Below are 20,587 nucleotides of genomic sequence, written 5' to 3' on the forward strand. Positions count from 1 at the left end.
GGCGCCCAGATGCGGTCGTGCTGGGTGACGGGGAGGGCGCGGAGGGCGCGGTCGAAGGCGCGGCGCGCGCGGGTGAGGAGACGCTGCTCGTAGAGGGAGCGGAGGTAGAGGAGCCAGATGCGGGGCATCTTGTGCATGGTGACGAGGGCGCGCTCGAAGGTGTTGTTGAGGGAGGCGTAGGAGCGGTGGGAGATGGGGAGCGGCCGCACGGCGTCGAGGCGCTCGCGGAGGTACGCGTGCCATAGCTTGTACGATCCCGGGAGCGCCTTGAGGGCGCGCTCGTAGATCACCGAGCGCTTCTTGAAGGGGGCGCCGGCGCGGGCGACGAGGTAGCGCCACCACCCCTTGAGCTTGAAGGGCTCCCGGAGGATCTCCTCCTCGTACGGGAGGTCGTCCTGGGTCGGGTACAGATCCGGGGAGATCCCCGTCGCACACGACGACGGCGACGCCGCCGTCGGGATCACCATTGGTGGAGCCACGGAGCAAGGCGAAAAACCCTAGCCCCAACCCTAACTCCAAGATAAGGGGGTTTTCAGAGGAGGAAGACGATGAAACCCTAACGCTGAACCGACCGAGCGCGACGAAGCCACTCCCTTGCCTCCCGGTTCGAGTAACGCGCCTTCTATCGAGACAAAAAAACAATTTAACACGAATCCGAACCCGAATGTACTTCATCCTTGTCAGATATAAGTCGAATTCTAAAATCACAATATTTTCTAATTCTATTCTATTTTTAATTATTTTATTAAATTAAATTTAAATTAATATCTAATTTATAAAAATATTTTTATTCTTAATAAATTTATTATTTTAAATTATATTAAAATTTAATCATTATTATAAATATACCTTTTTATTCCATTAATTTGGTGCGGTAGATAAAAAAAAATATGAGCATATTTTTTGAATTAGAATTTTACAAGAGAAACATATTTTATATTCTACTTTGATTATAATGGAATGTAAATATTATATATTATATTTTTTTCTCTCTTTTTTGGATTTTTTTGATATTTTCTCACTTGATGAACTAGATCATTTTCGCTTTAATTTTAACAAATTGGTATAAAAACCGGATTATTTGTTTGGGTGTTTAAGATGTCGACAAAATTTTGAGATCAAGAAGTTTGATTGCTCCAAAAGTTTTGCTCTAGAGCAAGTTGTCGTTCCATGCACTAGAGATTGCAAAAAGGCATAATTGAAGAATGAGAAGATTGACACTAAAGAGAATCCCACAAATTTGCTCATTAAGTTTTTTGGCGATCAAGTTTAAGTATTATGTAAACTTGTTCGCATATACAACAGTACTTCATTTTGGAATTTTACTAATTTTAGTAAATTTGTATTTCTAATCATATCAGGACTTAGTCATTATTATAAATATACTCTTTATTCAAATAAAAGAAGATATGGGTGCATTTTAGGATTAGGATTTTGCAAGAGATGCATATTTTGTACATTATTTTGATTATAATGAAGGTCTCGGCTTCATCTTTGTCCATAGATGTAGGTCGGTGGTCGTATTCGTCCGTGGATGTAGGTTAGTAACAGAACCATGTAAATATTATGTGTTTTATTTTTCGTATCTTTTTTTTAGATCTCTTTTGATATTTTTGCATTCAACGAACTACATCTTTTTTGCCTTTGTTCTAACAATCCTTACACCCTCATCGTTACAAACTACTAAATCAAAATCAAATTGAACTATTTTGCGATTTATTAAATCTTATTGAATTAATTTACATCTTGAGAAGTTTTTTTAGATGATATAATCATAAACAGAGTATATCTAGATCAATAAAAATCATTATAAATCCTACGGGGTCGAAAAGGGTGTTAATTCAAATCCAATCGTGAGACTGGACCAAGTTGTTGCGACCTGAATCGGGTCGGCTGGGTTGAACCCTACTCATGCAAATAACTACAATTACGAGGACCGAATTGCAAATTTACGCCCTTTGTTAAACCCTTGCTCCAGGAGAGGGGAGGTTGGAGCGCTCCGCATAGGCCCTAGAAATGGCGACGAGACGAGCCGCTTCTCTCTACGGCCTCCTCCTCCGCCGCCCTCCGCCGACGCCAACGTCGGCGGCGGCGTCGGCGGCGGCGTCGGCGGCGCCGTTCCACCGCCGAGGTTCGTTTCTTCTTCTCGCCGCTCTTCTTCTTCTAGAGTTTCTAATGTATTGTTCTTTTGTAGATCTTGTTAGTTTATGTAATTATTTGATCTTTTCGCGAAGTTTGAGCCGAAGTGTTTGAAGTGAATTCGAGTAGCTGGTTCGTTTACTTGAATCTTCGAAGAATCCTCTCGTATTAGCTCCAATTTTAAGAGGGAAATGGATCGCATACCGTTGTAGAGTGTTGGCAGTTATTGGAGTTTCGAGCTTTTGCTGCAGCGGGAAGCAGAAATGTGATTTTGAGGCACAAAAAGCAGATCTGATTTCAAAGTTGTGATTTTGCTGCAGAAAGAAGCTACTGAGGAGAATTTCATACAGTTCTTCTCCTAATAGCACTTCCTATACAGCATGACACCATAAATCAGAATCAAACAGGCCCTTAGTCCGGTTTTTAAGAGGCATATCCCTTTGTCCCTTCAGTTCTCTATTGAAAGCCCCATGAAATTTTATGTGGAGTGTATAATTGGCTCGTAAGCTGCTGTTGGTGTAGTTATTGCTTGCCTGCATGATCTGAGAATAATTATCCAACCTTTTCATATCAAACTTGAACAGCTAGCTAGTAGGATTTGACAGTTTAGAGTACCATTACTAAATTTATAGTTCTTATCTCATAGGAAAATTCTAAATTTGTCGCTAAGCATAGAACTATTTCTGTGTAATTAGCCTGAAATGTTCTTCTATCAGATATTTCCTATGGATAATGAATAGGCTCTCTCACTTCAAGTGTGAGAAATGTTTTTCAAACAATGGGTCCTTCAATATACAGTGCTTATGCTTGTTTAGAAAGCACGGGGCCTAAATTGGGATTTCAATAGCCTGGAAATGTTACAGGATTAAGGAGAAAATTTAACTAGGATTTCATGTTTGTCTGGCAAAATCAATGTTGCTATTAACACGTTGAGCTCTTGAAATTTTTACTTATTGGAGGATGTGTATGACACTTTATCTTGGCAAACCGTACCATACTACATCTATGTTGCCATTAGCGTGATAAACTCTTGAAATCTTTACCCATTGAACAATGCGTACAGCACTTATTTGAGCAACCCGTATAATACTGCATCATAATGGGTAAAGTTGAATTTCAATTACGTTAACTGTGCAAAATGAAAATGATTGTCGTTCCCACTTCGTAAAAATGCATGATAAAAGTCACTAACTGCTGGCTCTAGAAAGCAGTTGAGCTACTTCAATTCTCGGTTCTAAAGAGAAGGAACAAACTCTTAATGGTTATTACATTTAGATTTCTTTTAAAATGAGCTGCTTTAATTGTGATTTGCTTCTCCGGTTCTGAAAATTATAAATTTTAACTAGAGAAGTATACTGGCTACATGTTTAAAAAACGGTCCTTTAACCCATTCTTTTTTAATTTTGTGGATATCATTCCACTGTTGTTAAGATGCATGATGCTTTTGTGTTGCTCCATTTTGTATTAACTAGTAGCCTTGTTACAAAGCACACGACACTATATGTTCTCCTCTTTTCTTTTTCTTTTTTCATCGATCAGATTTCGAGGCTTTTTCATATGGAACGTGGAGGCATTATTCAAATTGCAAACCTGCATCTCCAATTAAGCTCAACAGCTTTAGATCAGCAATATATCCATTTTCTACTTCTGCAAGATCTGAAGTTGGTGAAAGCAAGATTAGCATCGGACCCAAAACCAAAGAGCTCGAAAAGGATGACGAAGATGCTAATGTTGTGTACCGAGGACCTATCTCCTCAACCATAAAGAAAGTGAAGCTTCTGTCTCTCTCGACGTGCTGCCTTTCTGTCTCTCTTGGACCAGTCATAACATTCATGACTTCACCCGGCATGAACGTAATCTTAAAAGGTGCGGTTGCTTCTACTGTGATATTCTTAAGTGCTTCTACCACCGCGGCTTTGCATTGGTTTGTGAGCCCCTACATTCACAAGCTGAGGTGGCGGCCAGGTTCAGATAGCTTTGAGGTGGTGATGATGTCATGGCTGGCCACACCAATCTCGAAGACAATCAAGTTTGCTGATGTGGTGCCGCCGGCAACCAACCGGCCGTTTGTTACGTTCAAGGCGGATGGTAGCTTCTACTTCGTTGATGTTGAGCATTTCCACAACAAAGCCTTGTTGGCGAGATTGACGCCTGATAATCGGGCTCATCAATCAGCTTTCAAGAACCTTTAATTGTGGAAATTGGATGATTTTGTTCGACATCAACTTCGTTTTTTTATCAAGGCACTTTTATATACTGTTGTAATAAAAAGAACATATGTTATATCTCGAGGATATCTGAACAAGGTACGAACTGTTGTTTTAGTTTAGCAGAACTTTCGGAGAGCTCAAGCCCAAATGCTGATTGCCGCGAGGGGAGGGTACTATTATGTCTTTTTGGTGTGTCTTTCATCTAATTCACGCTGGTTGTCTATTTTGTTTGCCCGTGCTGATTAAGCGCGACTGATTGTTTGATAAACATGTTTGCCTTGTTTTAATGTGTATACATATATGTATATACTCTTTCATTGAATTTGAGGTCATACGAAGGGTTTATTTTATTTCAAGCCATGGCATGCTCAACAAGCTTTCAATCTAAGCTATGGCGACAAAGCAATTAGTTTTGTTTACTACTATATGTACTTTGTGTTATCTTATGGCGGGCCACGCCTTTGAAGAATGAATTAATCCTTACTGTTTCATTTTCTCACTAAATAAAGAAGACAAAGTACCTTCGTATCTTTCTCTTAGGCCCTGTTTGGTATAAATATTTTGTTTAATATATTTTTCTAATTTTTTATTAAAAAAATTTGTTTTTCCAATGCTCAGAATTGAATACTACCCTGTCCAAACAGTTAATATACCAAAGTTCAATGTTTGCACGCCTTTCCTTTTACACAAGGTCGAATTTTGAACCCCTGCAAATGTCATTGAATACCTTTTGATTGTTAAGCAGTTTTGCACACAAATCCATGAAGAAATTTTCCAGTCGAAATATATTGAAGGCCAAACAAACAGATGAAAACTATTTGCTCCGCAGAAGATGCAGCTAGTGAAGAAACTTGATGATCCACTGAGCAGCCTGCATAACATTTTGGTCACAAAACTTAAAAATAAATCACCCTTCAAGTGACGACAATGGCCTAATTCCAATTTAAAGAAATAGCTAAACGATAAACATGTCCCAAATTTAAATCTGTTCTCAAAATCACAATCATCTCTCAGCGAATCGAAGGAGGTTCAAAACTGCATGAAATCGACATGAAAATTAAGAAACTGACAACTTTTGAAGGCGAAATTTCCTCTCCAAAACTGACACTAGGATGTCACCTCACATACTACTGGCTACTGCTCCCACCATGACATTTACGGTAGCTCACTTCTTCTTCGCGGCAGCCTTGGTGACCTTGGCACCAGTGGGATCCTTCTTCTCGACACTCTTGATCACTCCGACAGCAACGGTCTGCCTCATGTCACGGACGGCAAAACGGCCAAGGGGCGGGTACTCGGAGAAGGTCTCAACAACCATGGGCTTGGTCGGAATCATCTTAACAAAGCCCGCATCACCGTTCTTCAAGAACTTGGGCTCCTTCTCGAGCTCCTTGCCAGAGCGGCGATCAATCTTGGTGAGGATCTCAGCAAACTTAACAGCGATGTGGGAGGTGTGGCAGTCGAGTACGGGAGCATAGCCATTGCCAATCTGTCCGGGGTGGTTCATGATGATAACCTGAGAAGTGAAGCTTGCGGCCTCCTTTGCAGGATCTTCCTTCGAGTTGGAGGCGACGAAACCACGCTTGAGATCCTTGACGGCGACGTTCTTAACGTTGAAGCCAACGTTATCACCAGGTAAGGCCTCCTGAAGGGCCTCGTGGTGCATCTCCACAGACTTTACCTCAGTGGTCAGCCCAGTGGGCCCAAAAGTGACCACCATACCGGGCTTGAGGACACCGGTTTCAACACGACCCACTGGGACGGTGCCGATACCACCAATCTTGTAGACGTCCTGAAGGGGAAGGCGGAGAGGCTTGTCGGTGGGCCTCTTTGGCTCCTGAATCAAGTCGAGGGCCTCAAGAAGGGTTGGGCCCTTGTACCAGTCGAGGTTGGTTGACCTCTCAATCATGTTGTCACCTTCGAAGCCGGAGATGGGGACGAAGGGGATCTTATCGGGGTTGTATCCAACCTTCTTGAGGTAGGATGAAACTTCCTTAACAATTTCGTCGTACCTGGCCTTGGAGTACTTTGGAGTGGTGGCATCCATCTAGCACAAAAAAAAGAAACAAACTAACGGTTAGGAATTGGATAAAATTTTGCCAATATTAGCCAAGCCACATTGAAATTAACTACCCCGATCTAGCTAGATCTTTACCTTGTTGCAGCAGCAGATCATCTGCTTGACACCAAGAGTGAAAGCGAGCAAGGCGTGCTCACGGGTCTGTCCATCCTTCGAGATACCAGCTTCAAAACCACCAGTGGTGGAATCAATGATAAGAACAGCACAGTCGGCCTGGGATGTCCCCGTGATCATGTTCTTAATGAAGTCACGATGCCCAGGCGCATCAATGACTGTGCAGTAGTACTTTGTGGTCTCGAACTTCCACAGAGCAATGTCAATGGTGATACCACGCTCCCTCTCAGCCTTGAGCTTGTCAAGGACCCAAGCATACTTGAATGACCTCTTGTTCATCTCAGCAGCCTCCTTCTCGAATCTCTCGATAACACGCTTGTCGATGCCTCCAAGCTTGTAAATGAGGTGGCCGGTGGTGGTCGACTTGCCAGAGTCGACATGGCCGATGACCACAATGTTGATGTGAACCTTCTCCTTACCCATGATAGCTGGCATTGTCGAAAATTACAATACACCAAAGTAAGAAACAAAAAATTGTAACAAAGATCTAATAGGAAACAAAATTCACAATTCAACTACCTGCACACTGCAAAGTCAGAATTAATGAAGAGAAACCATATGAATTGTTGGATGAAATATACTGTAATTTTTTGAATTTCGAAACATGTAATAGAGAAAATAGCCTAATACACTTGATATGCTGCACGAGTATCAGATTGCAGATAAGAGGGATGGAAATCATACATGAGGCGGCAAATTCGAAAACAGTTCCAAAATATTAAGTTGTACGAGAGATGGAAATCCATAGCTAAAAGGACTAACCATGGACATGAAAACTCCCTTTCTAGTTTGGTTTCTATTTGCCTCCAGGACAAAGCCATCAAGAAATACTACATAGTTTTTATTCTTGTAGCTGAAAGCAGAGGCAAACACATCAAAGCAAGCATCTAATGCCGACAGTATCTCTATGACGAGATGTAATGCAGAAGAAAGAAATGTAGTTAAAATATAATGGATCAAAACAAACAATCCCAACATATGTAACACTAACTCCATCTACATTCAACTAAACAATCGGGCAAAAAACACAATGCCAAAGCAAAAGAGAGAAGTTCTCAGGATAATTGTGTCGTGGTAAGTTACATAAAGAGAACACGTGAGCTTTAATTATCCATTTGTTACTTATTCTCTACCTACAACAGCTTTAAAAAATATCACTTTTAAGGGGCTGAAATATGAAAGCAGAAAAAAAAAAAGAACAGCAAACATATCAAGTGAAGCACAGAACAAGTTAGTGTACATCTTCAAACAAAATAAATAAATAAACAATTCTCACAATCATCAAGGGGATTGAACCAGAATAACAATATATGCAGCATGAACTCAGATCCGTAGTATTATCAACCATAAGAAACCTATGGAATAATAGTGCTCTAGGTGAAAAAACAGGCCTGTAAAACTTCCTAGGGAAGATCTATGATGTATTTATCCGTATCACATCCCAAGTCTCAAACAAAACACTAAATTTCTCGCAAAAATTAGGAGAAAATGCATAGAAAACGTAAATCTATGAACAACAAATTCAAAATCTTTCTTTTCAACTTTATTAAATTGAAAAAGAACAAAGAGTGAGCGAAACAGAGAGAGAGAGAGAGAGAGAGATCACCTGTGGGGAGGAAACGATGCGAGCTTCTCGATCGAAAGAGGTAGTGAGTGGCGAAGAGAGGCGGAGAGGCTTTTAGAAGGAGGGCTCTAGAAGCAATATATAGATGAACGTCTCGAGCCTTTGCGTGCTTCGGACGCTAGGGTTTTCATGTGAACCGTCGGATTGCTATATCCGATGGATGTCGCGTTCTGGCGAATGAAAAGATGCCACGTCAGCTCGAGAAAGTGTAGAGTGAAATTCTAGAGTTATTCTAATTATATATAATATTATATATATATATATTATATATTTATATTTTAGGCATCCCGACCGATCAAATTATTTTTTTAATTATAATTTATTAGAAATATTTCTATTATATTTTTAGGCCAATTTGTATAAAAAATCCACTTATTTTGGGCTTTTTCAATAAAATGGGCGATCTTTTTTTGCTTTTTTGCAGGATTCGATCCGCTTTTTCAGTGCAAACTGATACAAAATACTTATACGCTTTATTCCTTTTCTCTTTCTATCTCCTCTTTTTTTCTCTCAGTTCTTTTTTCTTTTTCTTCCCAGAGACCCGGCGAAGACGGAGCGGAGTGCCTTTATACCTTTGTTCTTTATTTTCTCTTTTTTTCCTGCGTTTTCTTTTTCTTCTCTTCCCAGAGAGCGGCGTCGCGCACGCCTCACATCTTCCTGCCTCTATTCCCGCTAAAGGCCGGGCCTGTGCACTTTTTTTTTTTTCGCATTTTCTTTCTTCTTTTCTTATTCTGACTCTCCTCCACAGTTTTTTGACGAAACGACAGCTCTCTCGATCTTCCCTGCCCTTTGCCCGTCTCTCCTTCTCCCTCCTTCTCTGCTGCCTCCAACGACGATGCATCTTCGCTGACACCGACGCCAACACCGTGGAGATCACTGCGGCGCTGCAGTCTCGGAGTGGGGGGTCTTTAGCGGCATCGTCACCGACACTGTGGCTATTGACAGAGAGGGTGACAAAAAAAAAAACTGAAAAAAATAAAGATAAAAAATTATATAAAAAAAAAGGATGAAGATGAAATTGTATCGTTAACTACAAAAAAATTACAAGTTGCACTATTTAAGATGTAAACTGCAGCTTTAAAATAAAAATTACACTTTTTAAATAAAAATTACACTCTTTGAAAGATATTTACACTGTTTCTCTTCTTATTGTACTCTTTCAGATATAAACTGCACCCACTAAGATAAAAATTACACTTTTTAAATGAAAGTTGCACTGTTTCTTCTCTTGTTGCACCGTTTCTTCTCTTGTTGCATCATTTCTCCTCTTGTTACACTGTTTTTTATCTTAAACTGCACCCATTTAAGAGATATTTATACTGCTTCTCCTCTTGTTGCACTGTTTCTCCTCTTAGGAGAAACAATGCAACAAGAGGAGAAACAGTGCAACAAGAGGAGAAGCAGTATAAATATCTGTTAAAGATGTGTAGTTTAAAATAAAAAACAGTGTAACAAGAGAAAAAATGGTGCAACAAGAAAAAAAACTGCACCCATTTATCTTAAACTGCACCAATTTAAGAGATATTTATACTGTCTTCTCCTCTGTTGCACTATTTTTTCTCATATTTTCACTGTTCTCCTCTTAAAGATGAGAAAGCACGTGGCAACAAGAGGAAAACATGATAACAAGAGTAGACACAGTATAAAAATCTATTAAAATGTGCATTAATAAAATAGTCCGACGCCGTCGCCGCGCCGCGCCGGCGCGGCCGACAGGATCGGGCGGTGTCCGCGGCGGAACCGGCGTCTCGACGTCATGGTGGGATGAACAAGGCGCTGTACGCAGCTTCGCGCGTCGCGGAGGAGGCAAAGCGCCGACCGGCAGAAGAACACGCGCGCGCTGGTGCCGCCCCGTTGCGCTTATGTCGCCTCCCCTCCTGCACCTGTCGCTTGGCCTCCGCCCCTTCTTCTCTTTCGCCGTTGTCTTCTTCTTCCGTATCCAGCCTGCCCCGTTCGCCGCGGCCGCGCCAGGCCTGGCGACGGATGCCGCTCTGGTCCGCGGTCGGCGGAGGAGAGAGGAGTGGGTACGGGCAGGTGGAGAGGAGGTGAGGAGAGGCGCGACGTGATGAAGGAGGTGAGTGAGGAGGCGACGGTGAAGAAGAAGAGCAGACCGTCCGCCTTTTTTGGCAAGAAAAAAGAAAAAGAACGACAGAAACGAAAAGAAGAGAAAGAGGAAAAGAGAAAAAAGTAAAAAAAGGGTATTATTGTCAGTTTGCTAAATAAGCGAACGCGAATCTGCAAAACACAAAAGGTGACCATTTTGCAAAAGCCTAAAATAATGGCCTTCTTTTAATGCAAAAGCTATTTTTTAAAAAAAATATGATTGATGATTGAGTAGTTATTAATTAGAAATTTTATCACAAAAATATAATTAATGTATTCTAAATTTACTTTTTCGTGAAGAACGGAATAGTGCCGTACAGATCCAGAGGGCCAATCAGGCCCATCGGGATGGTTTGAGATGGACGTCTTGTGAGCATAGAAATGAAAGAAATTGGTATAGCACTTCACCCTAACGAGGCTTAAATAATGTTAAAATAATGTTTTATAACCGATTATGGGATAGACCAGTTAGACCTAAAACAATGTGTTACGTGGATTAGTTCAAATCTAGTCAATCGAACAAGTTAAAGACAATGAAGCCAGAGATGTGAATTAAACGAAGATTGTAGGAATTTAAGCATTCAACGAAGATTCTAAGAATTTAAGCACGTAGTCATGGTCTGATCTCCGACTTTGCCAACACTCAGATTGGCAAGATGGACGGCCGGAAATCCAGCCAAACAAACATGCAGTAAGACACAATTCAACATACCCATAGCACACCCACAGCACCTAGATGATGCTCAAGAAGACGAGCTCGCTAGAGTAACTATTTACATTGTGCACTGGTGATCTTAGATCCAGTGTCACCGCTCTAGGGCTTTTCATCTAAACAGGGTATTACTCGACTTGGGAAAAGAATCTCTTACAAGTTGAAGGATAAAACAAGCCGAGCACATCTCAAAAGCTCGGATGACAACAGAAGCAATTGAAAAAAAAAAAGATCAGAAGATTATTAAAACCTAAATTGCATCACCATTACAAAAGAAAATGTCAATATGCCGACATGAGAAAACTAACCGAGCTGCCAAGGAGTAAAAACCTAAAACTCCCTGACAACAAAATGGTAACTCTCAACTCAACAGCAATAAAAGAAAACAAACTTAACTAGAAATACAAATCCAAACCTTCGAACTGCGCCACACCTATCAAGCACCCTACTCTGCAACTCGGGCCAAACAGTACCAATGGCTTTGACGAAAACATATAGAAAACGACTAGAAAGACAAAATGAACACTAGCTACCAGATCCATGAATAATTTAGGACTCAACCATTTAAAATAATTAATCTTTCACTTCTTCTTCGCGGCGGCCTTGGTGACCTTGGCGCCAGTGGGATCCTTCTTCTCGACACTCTTGATCACTCCGACAGCAACGGTCTGCCTCCATGTCACGGACTGGCAAAAACGGCCAAGGGGCGGTACTCGGAGAAGGCTCAACAACCATGGCTTGGTCGGAATTCATCTTAACAAAAGCCAGCATCACCGTTCTTCAGAACTTGGGCTTCTCCTTCTCGTAGCTCCTTAGCCAGATGCGGCGATCAATCTTGGTGAGGATCCTATCAGCAAACTTAACAGCGATGTGGGAGGTGTGGGAGTCGAGTACTGGAGCATAGCCATTGCCAATCTGTCCGGAGGTGGTTCATGATGATAACGCTGAGAAGTGAAGCTAGCGGCCTCCTTTGCAGGAATCTTCCTTCGAGTTGGAGGCGACGAAAACCACGGTTTGAGAAATCCTTGACGGCGACGTTCTTAACGTTTGAAGCCAAGTTATCACCAGGTAAGGCACATCCTGAAGGCCTCGTGGTGCCATCTCCACAGACTTGACCATCAGTGGTCAGCCCAGTGGGGGCAAAGGTGACCACCATATGCCGGGCTTGAGGACACGGTTCAACACGGACCCACAGGACAGTGCCGATACCACCAATCTTGTAGACGTCCCCCCCCCCCCCCACCCGCTGAAAGGGAAGGCGGAGAGCTTGTCGTGGGCCTCTTTGGCTCTGAATCAAGTCGAGGGCCTCAAAAGGGTCGGGCCCTTGTACCAGTCGAGGTTGTTGACTCATTCAATCATGTTGTCACCTTCAAAGCCGGAGATGGGACGAAGGGGATCTTATCGGGGTTGTATCCAACCTTCTTGAGGTAGCGATGAAACTTCCTTAACAATTTCGTCGTACCTGGCCTTGGAGTACTTCGGAGTGGTGGCATCCATCTGAAATATGACAGGAGAAAAAAAAATGCTTAGGGCAGCGAACAAAAGTTGCACAATTAAGCATAAAATTACATAGTTATAGTTGATATTTGTCAACAGCTGTTCTCTTATCATTCTTATAACTGGAATGTAGTGACACGGGGAACATTAGCAAAAGTTTTCTTGTTATAGGAAATTCTATTTATCCATTAAGGTTGCAAACTAATAATGTATACCTTGTTGCAGCAGCAAATCATTTGCTTCACTCCAAGAGTGAAAGCAAGCAAGGCGTGCTCACGAGTCTGACCATCCTTCGAGATACCAGCTTCAAAACCACCAGTGGTGGAATCAATGATAAGGACGGCACAGTCGGCCTGGGAGGTTCCGGTAATCATGTTCTTGATGAAGTCCCGATGCCCGGGCGCGTCAATGACTGTACAGTAGTACTTGGTGGTCTCGAATTTCCACAAAGCAATATCAATGGTGATACCACGCTCCCGCTCAGCCTTGAGCTTGTCAAGGACCCACGCATACTTGAATGACCTCTTGTTCATCTCAGCAGCTTCCTTCTCGAATCTTTCAATAACACGCTTGTCGATACCTCCGAGCTTGTAGATGAGGTGACCAGTGGTGGTCGACTTGCCTGAGTCGACATGGCCAATGACCACAATGTTGATGTGAACCTTCTCCTTACGCATGAGTGCTAGAGCTAACTGCTTACTGATGGAGGCCAAAGAGAGTAAAAAAGAGTGACTAATTGGCATTAGCCAGCGATGACTAACAACAAGCAGGATGCTTAATAAAACATTTTCATTATTGGTATATTCAAATAATATCTTTTGTGATCATTGAACTACCAAAGGAACAATATGATTGATTGTTTATTATATAAAAATATGCGATATATAGCAAAAGACTAGAGAATTTGTTCTTTTTAAAGGGAAGGCCAAGTGAGCATTGAATCATAGCAAGCATGGTCAAAATTCCATTACCTTACTACGGACCATATTAAATTAAAAGGGAGAAGAAGAGAAGTAACATCAACATGAAGCAATAAAACATGTGCACAGTTACACAGAAATTTGGGTTGCTTCTTGTAAAAAGAAAGCTTTTCCGCAACTGATGCCACATCCAGAGTAACTAACATGACAGCGCATCTAGGGTTAACTACTTTAACGGCAGACATCACCAAACAACGATATCACAAAGAAACTAATAAACATTCATATAGACTCTCTCAATGTCCACTTTGTAGTGCATCCAACTATTAATGAATATATAAATTAAATTGAATTAGCTTTAGCAGTAACATATTTGCAAGAAAAGTACGCAAAAGATCAAACTAATTGAATGAGTGATCAACAAGTCATGTCATTTCTAATCTTCACATAACACTCCCCGTTTGAAACATCACAGTAGGGAAAGATTAGCCGACACATCTCTGTTGACATCACTCATTCAAGTTTCACAGGAGAAGGAATTCAATGAGCGTCCAATAGGATTTGAACCTATACCAGAGGTTTATACTACCCCTGTCCTTTCCATTAGACAATGGACGTTTCTCATCTCCAAATATTTCTACATGTTACTAGACATCTAACACCAAATAAACCCAGCAAAAACTATAACATCAGTCGATACAGCAAAACACAGGATAAAATTGATACCACCATTTCAAGAAGGAAACGAGCAATCTATAATCTCAACTGATATAATCCATACAGAAACCATAAAAATAAACAGAAAGTTGCAGAAAAAACACCGATCTGCAAGCACAAATCCATGCGCACAATACTCGAATTCGGGATAAATTTAGATGAACTACTTAAAACTAAGTTCTGCGGAGCAAAAAATATCATCAAACACCTACAAATGATCTAAGAGTCAAAACGATGCTCGCATCAAAAGATCGTAAAAAACCTACAAATGGTTAAAAAAAAAGCCCACGCGAATCAGCGTAAACAAGCACGATACAGAATCATCTCGAGGAGATCTAATCATCGTAGGGAACTAAGCGAAGAGATCAAGCATGGAACGAAGAGAACTCACCTCGTGCGAGAGATCAATGGAAGGAGAAGAGTCGGCCGATCGAACCTAGGGCTTCAGAAGGAGGACGACGAACCTCTGAGCTCTTTATAAAGAGATCGACGAGAACCCCAGGGGACTAGGGTTTCTCTACGCACCGTTGGATCGTTTCATCTAACGGCCGTAAGCGTGGTAATATACTCGCCGTCGGATCTGATCGTGCCGTTATTATGATGCCACGTATATTAGCGGGCTAAATGGGCCGCACGAGCCGTTCATGCCAACAACATTTATGTAGAGAATCTGGACGAACTTTGACCGTTTGATCTCGATGGAACGGTTGAGATGCGAAGGCTGTAAAGAGCTCGAGCGTTCCAGTGGAAAAGAATAATAAGTGAAGGGGCGTGAGTCGGTGCTTAGCTGGAACTGAGTCACACTAGAGTCTTCTTAATTTAATTTCGTCAAAAAAAAAAAAAGGTTTTCTTAATTTGGTAACCCCTTGTCTCCTCAATAATAGATATTTTCCAAATATATGTTTATAATTTCTTTTTCGCTACAATCATTTTCATAACATAAAAAATTATTATTATTATTGATTGATTAAACCACAGATTCCCGTGTAAAGGAGTAGTTGGAAAGAAAAAGAAAGATTAGTTGGCTGTACTTTTACAAATTTAGAAGAAAGAATCTAAGAAAAAGTGAAAGTGAAATTGGGCAAAATTTAAGGCCAAATAATTAAGTTAGCCTAATTTATTTAAGATGCACTTGTCACTTGTTAATTCTCCTTTTTCACTAAAAACAACTAATGCTATTTTAAAAGAGTAAATTCTTTTTTTCTTAATATATGAATTTTGAGAGCGCTTAATAGGACTTCATTAAGAATGTTGAGCTTAAGTACAAAATAAAACAACATATGCATAGTTATATTCACCTACATTAACTGGAATAAAATACAAGAATTCATGAAACACAAAATCTATTATTCTTGAGAAAGCATGCAAAGCAACGCAATCACATAAATTGACAGAAGTGTGCCACAACTCAGACATCTTTTCTCAGAAACTTAAACCAAATCTTCATGCGTTCAATTACAACAACAAATAATAATGTGGTAAATAGGATAGGACTAGGAAATGAATGCATCACAATAATCTAGTAGCAGCAAACTTAGCCCCGATAAATGAACAACTCAAACCAATTAATCAAATTCAGATAAATAAATTTGCTTTTAAGTAGCCTTGTTTCAAGCTCGGCCAGTCACTGGTTCGCACCATTGGTTGCGTCGAGCTCCGAACGAACTTCTATACCCTTCATGGCGGCGATATCCACCTTAGGAGGGCCTGAGTGCCTCCTTGTAATCAGCGGCAATGCGCTGTTGTGTTTATCCCCTGCAGTGAAAGACAACCTCTTCTTAATCGATCCAGCCGACCCTTTTTCCGGAGTCTTAATAATCTTTTCGATTGATGGGCTCTGCAAGCGAGACTTAGCCCTAGCAGACTCTGTCGGCACCATATAGCTAGGAAGTGAAGGAGAGCTCGCGAGACTCTCGTCGTCCCTGATCGACGGTGATCCCCCGATGCTCTGCCTCCTGATCCGCTCAGATTGCGCACTTACTATACTTTTCACATCATCTTCCAACTGACTCAATCCATTTCTAGGACTATCCAATTTGATCTTCGGCGCCCGAGAGTTGGGGGTAGAGGGGGATTTTCGGGTTCCAGGCCTGATCGAATTCGGTTTCGGGGTTGGGGGTGAGGGGCGGTCCAGTTTGGTTTCGCGACGAGCGTAGGCTCGGGTTATCTCTCCTTCCCCAGTGTTCTGATTGGTGGCCTTCAGAGAGGCGCGATCAGTGTTGTTTTCCTTATCCGTCTTGCTTTGGATCTCCCAAGATCTTGCCGCCATCCACCGCTCCAGCCAGCTCCACCCCCATTGTGGGTTGTTTGGATCCATAAACATTGGATTCGCTGATCTCGAAGAGCTCTTCCACTGTTGCATTGTACCATTAGTCAAGAGTTTGGAAAGTTCATTTTAGCTTTAACTTCAACTGAGCCCCCTCTTAAGTTTTAAAGCATAGCACATGCCCTCACAAAAGTTTCAAATATCATAGATGCTCCATAAAATTCTTCTTAAAAAAAAAACAACCCTTGTATGTGAGTCTGTATGAACAGCAGAAGCTTTTTCTCGAGGAATTTATGACAGTCACAAGGAAACTTTTGAGGATTTTTAATATATATATATATATATATATATATATAACGGATAACCTGATTATTTCAACTTTTGGAGGCCATGTCCTTTGAGAGGTGCCTATGTAATTTTCCCTTGATTGGAGAACTACTTTACCTCAAAAAGTGTTGCAGTAACAGCTCAAGAAAGTAATAATAATTTTGATCACTGAATGGCATAGGCTTAAAACACAAACAAGTTTGTGGAGCAATTCTAAGAACATGAAAGAGTACCTGATGAGAAAATGCATAAGCTAGTGCTCGTTCTCTTCTTATCGCGGCCTCTTGCTTGTTTACCAGACTTGCTTCAATCTGCTCCTTGGATTGAAGACTGTCGTCCCATTCTTCTCCCATCTGTTATAAGAGGGGGGTGAGGGCTGAGCTGAATAAGAATTTGAAATAAAATGTTTTTTTTTTTAAAAAGGTCCATTTGTAGAGAACTAAATAACATGAGCTACTAAATAAATTGAATTTCGCATAGAATGAGTTATAGTTTGATGAGAATATCATGAAACATGGCGGAAGTGACAATAAATTGAATTTCGGTTTGTACAGAGAAAAGGGGAAAAAAAAAGGAAAGGAAAAAGCAATTTATATGATGAAGATGACCGTACCCTCAAACTTTCGAGTTCTCTTTCATGCTTGAGAAGCAGCTGACGATGAAGAGCCTGGTTCTCCTCGTTCATTCTTAGTCTCCTCGAACGGATCTGTGATTGAACTCTGGAGAGCGTCTGCATGCAACGTAATGTGTTCGTCGCTTGGCGCTTCACAGAATTGCCGTCTAACAGAGACTTCAACCTCACCAGCCCTCTCAAGGCCCGCAGTGCTCGCCTTGCCTTTGAAATGCAAATAGAAATTGTAAATAATTGAACAGCATGAGATTAAGAAAGTAAGGATTCTTTGAAACATCAGATCGGTTATTAGAAAGCTTAGCTTGTAAGTGTTGATTTTAGATTGGAAGATCAGTTAATAGCCTATTCCAATAGGCCTTGTTAAGTAACTTTGTCAGATTAAATGTTGCGACGGGAAAAGAAGTATTTTTCTTTTTCATTATGTTTGAACATTAAACACTAGTAGTTCAAATCCACAGTGAGAAAGTAATTGACTGCTAATGACGAGAGAATGTCGCAAGTTGGAGAATATTAAAAAATGAATACAACTAACAAGCTATTCTCTATCTAGAATTGCTTCAGAATTACAACCTGCTCTTAAATAGAAGTTGAACAAACTCCAGCTACCACTGAGTGGTTAAATACAAGTCAAATCTTGCCCAAATACTATTTATGAGCTGGAAAACTTAACCTAACATGAAAAAAAAAAATTATATTTTTCGGATATAGCTAAGGACTGCTTAACTACTCTCATATGCAAGATAACTCATTGCAAACAACCATACTCAGTTTTATACCTATTATCAAAAATATTCATAACTATAAGATCCTTCCTATGAACGAAAGCTCACTCAGGAATTACAACAAACATAAAAAGTCCATGCCTTTTTATGTAAAAAGAGGTAGTAGCAATGATAGAACTATTATCCAATCTATCAGAAAACACTAAAATGTATCGAGTTTAATTACCAAGTATCCTCGAAAAGCTGTTTGGATCTTGATCGCTGCGATCTCTTCTCTCGACTTGCCGGGGATCTCTGTGGGTGTGGTGAGCCGTACAACTTCGGCGGCGGCCTGAGCTGCGGCAGCCGCAGCTTCTGCCGCCGCAGCGGTGGCCACCGCCACAGAATAAGCATGCTTGCTCTGGTCGTTCTCGACCTCCGCCAATTTAATCTCCTCAGAATGGGGATGAGGAGGAGGAGGAGGAGGAGCTGCTTCTTTTTGAGAAGCGCTTTGTGGCAGATCCGAAGAGCTCGGATCGGGCGTCTTGGGTCCCCCAAATCCCCATTTCTTCTTCGATTTCTAGTATGAGAAGAGGAAAGGTGAGATTTTGATGAGAACCCATTTGGATCTACAACACACTGATTAGTAATTAAGGCAAAAGGATTTGATTTTAACCTGATCCTTCTTCTCTTTAGATTCGGGGCTAAACACCTTTTTCACCGCACCAAACCACTTCCCCTTCTTACCCATTTTTCGCTCCTTCCCCCTTCTCCTTATAATTATCACCACATCACTCCATTCAAATCTTCTATTCATCAAATCAATCAAAAAACAAAAAAAAAAAAACATCAAACACAGGCCTAATCAAACAAACTGTACACAAAAAAAGAGGGATCTAGCGAATCCAAAGAGCATCCAGCGTAAAAATCGCATCTTTTTGTGTCAGAAAGAAAGAATAAGCACATTTAGATCTACAGAAACTTTCACTGAAACCAATACCCGCTCAGAAAACTAAAAAACAGGAAAAGGCCGTAACTGAAAACAGGATCAGATTGGAACTGCCCATTACCTGTTGTCTCTTTGGTCTCAGTGGGTTCAGTAGATCTTTCTCCCCCACACACCCTCTCTCTCTCTCTCTCTCTCTCTCTCTAGAGTAAGTTAGAGAGAGAGGATTAGGCCAGAGAAAAGAAGGAAGGGGAGAAGGGGAAGAGAGAGTAAAAAAAAAGGGAATCGCTTTTGCTTCGGCTCTACGTCGTTTCTCTCTCCCCTCTTCTCTCTATAAGAAAGGAATGGGATAAATAAAAATCAGATTTTGGGGCGTTAAAGAGAGAGAGAGAGAGAGAGAGAGAGAGAGTGGATGGATCGGAGCGCGCACACACAGCTGGTGGTGTTTTCGTGGTGGGACCCACCAGAAGGGACGGGTGGGGCCCACCTCCGCTGTCAGTTGGTCTTATGGAGGAGGATGAGAGACCGCTTTTGAATCGAGATGGCAGATTTCCCTGCCTCTTCAAAGGACTGGGAAAGTCTGCAGCCCCAAGCTCTCTTTCTATTTCTTATCGTATATTAATTTTATTTTTATTTATTAATTTATTATGTATTTTTTTATATTGAAATTTAAAAATAAATTTTAAGTTTTAGAGAAAAAATTATCGCTTTTGCATCATTAGAAAATCCACGCTCAAAGTTTATTTAAATATGAAGTGAGGTCATTTTTTGTATGATTAAAATTAATTTTCAAACTTCGTCTCTCACCTGTCTCATAAAAATCTTTACTTATCAATAAAGAGTGTTTGATTTACAATACTGCATACATCTAGCCACCGCGCGACAGGTGTGCGGGCTCTGTGCTCACAACTTCCGAACAAAAGACTTGCTAAATTGCTATACTGTTCTATTCTGACAAATCAATATAATCAAAATAAAATAACATATATGGACACCGAATTACAGTCTCTTCTAACGGCAAAGCAAAAATGGCCAAGATCACATAAAAGCTAATAAAGTTTACCGATCTATGTTTAATTTATAAAGATGGCCTAAAAACTAAACACTAGAGAAGCTCCTAATGGCCTCAAATATTTATACTCTTTAGACGAGAGAATTAAAATAAAATAAAATAGCACATTCAAAAGTTGTTGGGTTTAAGAAACTGATGGAGCAACGAACTGCCGAGCCTACTAAATGTCGGTACTGGGTCCAGTTAATCAAACGTATAAATGCAGGGTGTCTTAATCTATTTAGCAAATATTTTATACATAAATATATATTTTATGTATATATATATATATATATATATACATAAATAAAACAAAATTTGGGACACCATTTAACCTGGAGAAACTCTGTTTTAATTTACATTTATTATTTAACGTTTGAGGCTGTTGTGCGAGGTTCTTGGGATAGGGAGCCCCCATAAACAACTTCAACTAGCAAAAGAAAAAAAAAAAAAAAAAAAAAAAAAAAAAGCAAAAATTTGACAGGTTTAATTGGCTAAAAAAGGAGTGTTTTCTAATTTATTTGGGTTTAGAAGATGTGTTTTACTGTT

General features: G+C 40.7%; 3 protein-coding genes and 2 pseudogenes across 5 annotated transcripts; 1 reads left to right on the plus strand and 4 right to left on the minus strand.

The window, feature by feature from the left end:
* Positions 1–5: 5 nt before the first annotated feature.
* LOC109704691 lies at positions 6–633 on the minus strand (annotated as a pseudogene).
* A 1,317-nt stretch (positions 634–1,950) lies between these two features.
* On the plus strand, positions 1,951–4,642 carry LOC109704688. Of its 2 annotated transcripts, XM_020225453.1 has the most exons (3): positions 1,951–2,131; positions 3,679–4,005; positions 4,105–4,642. In XM_020225453.1, exons 1-3 carry the CDS (start codon positions 2,017–2,019, stop codon positions 4,329–4,331), a joined length of 669 nt encoding a protein of 222 aa, XP_020081042.1. In that variant the 5' UTR covers positions 1,951–2,016; the 3' UTR covers positions 4,332–4,642. The 2 variants fall into 2 exon arrangements, with proteins under 2 accessions (XP_020081042.1, XP_020081041.1); XM_020225452.1 differs by having other exon boundaries at positions 1,953–2,131; positions 3,679–4,642.
* Positions 4,643–5,111: 469 nt separating this feature from the next.
* LOC109704690 (elongation factor 1-alpha-like) lies at positions 5,112–8,296 on the minus strand. The gene is made up of 3 exons (XM_020225454.1): positions 8,150–8,296; positions 6,505–6,971; positions 5,112–6,396 (listed from the first exon to the last, which is right to left on the minus strand). The coding sequence occupies exons 2-3, from the start codon at positions 6,964–6,966 to the stop codon at positions 5,515–5,517; spliced, it is 1,344 nt and encodes a 447-aa protein (XP_020081043.1). The 5' UTR covers positions 6,967–6,971; positions 8,150–8,296; the 3' UTR covers positions 5,112–5,514.
* Positions 8,297–11,198: 2,902 nt separating this feature from the next.
* On the minus strand, positions 11,199–14,653 carry LOC109704689 (annotated as a pseudogene).
* Positions 14,654–15,468: 815 nt separating this feature from the next.
* LOC109704692 (protein IQ-DOMAIN 1-like) lies at positions 15,469–19,344 on the minus strand. Of its 2 annotated transcripts, none has more exons than XM_020225456.1 (6): positions 19,112–19,344; positions 18,718–18,847; positions 18,289–18,621; positions 17,323–17,544; positions 16,943–17,062; positions 15,469–16,469 (listed from the first exon to the last, which is right to left on the minus strand). In XM_020225456.1, exons 2-6 carry the CDS (start codon positions 18,790–18,792, stop codon positions 15,741–15,743), a joined length of 1,479 nt encoding a protein of 492 aa, XP_020081045.1. In that variant the 5' UTR covers positions 18,793–18,847; positions 19,112–19,344; the 3' UTR covers positions 15,469–15,740. The 2 variants fall into 2 exon arrangements, with proteins under 2 accessions (XP_020081045.1, XP_020081044.1); XM_020225455.1 differs by having other exon boundaries at positions 18,718–18,850.
* Between the last annotated feature and the right edge of the window lie 1,243 nt (positions 19,345–20,587).

The sequence above is a fragment of the Ananas comosus genome, unplaced genomic scaffold (assembly GCF_001540865.1).
Source record: "Ananas comosus cultivar F153 unplaced genomic scaffold, ASM154086v1, whole genome shotgun sequence".
NCBI lineage: Eukaryota > Viridiplantae > Streptophyta > Magnoliopsida > Poales > Bromeliaceae > Ananas > Ananas comosus.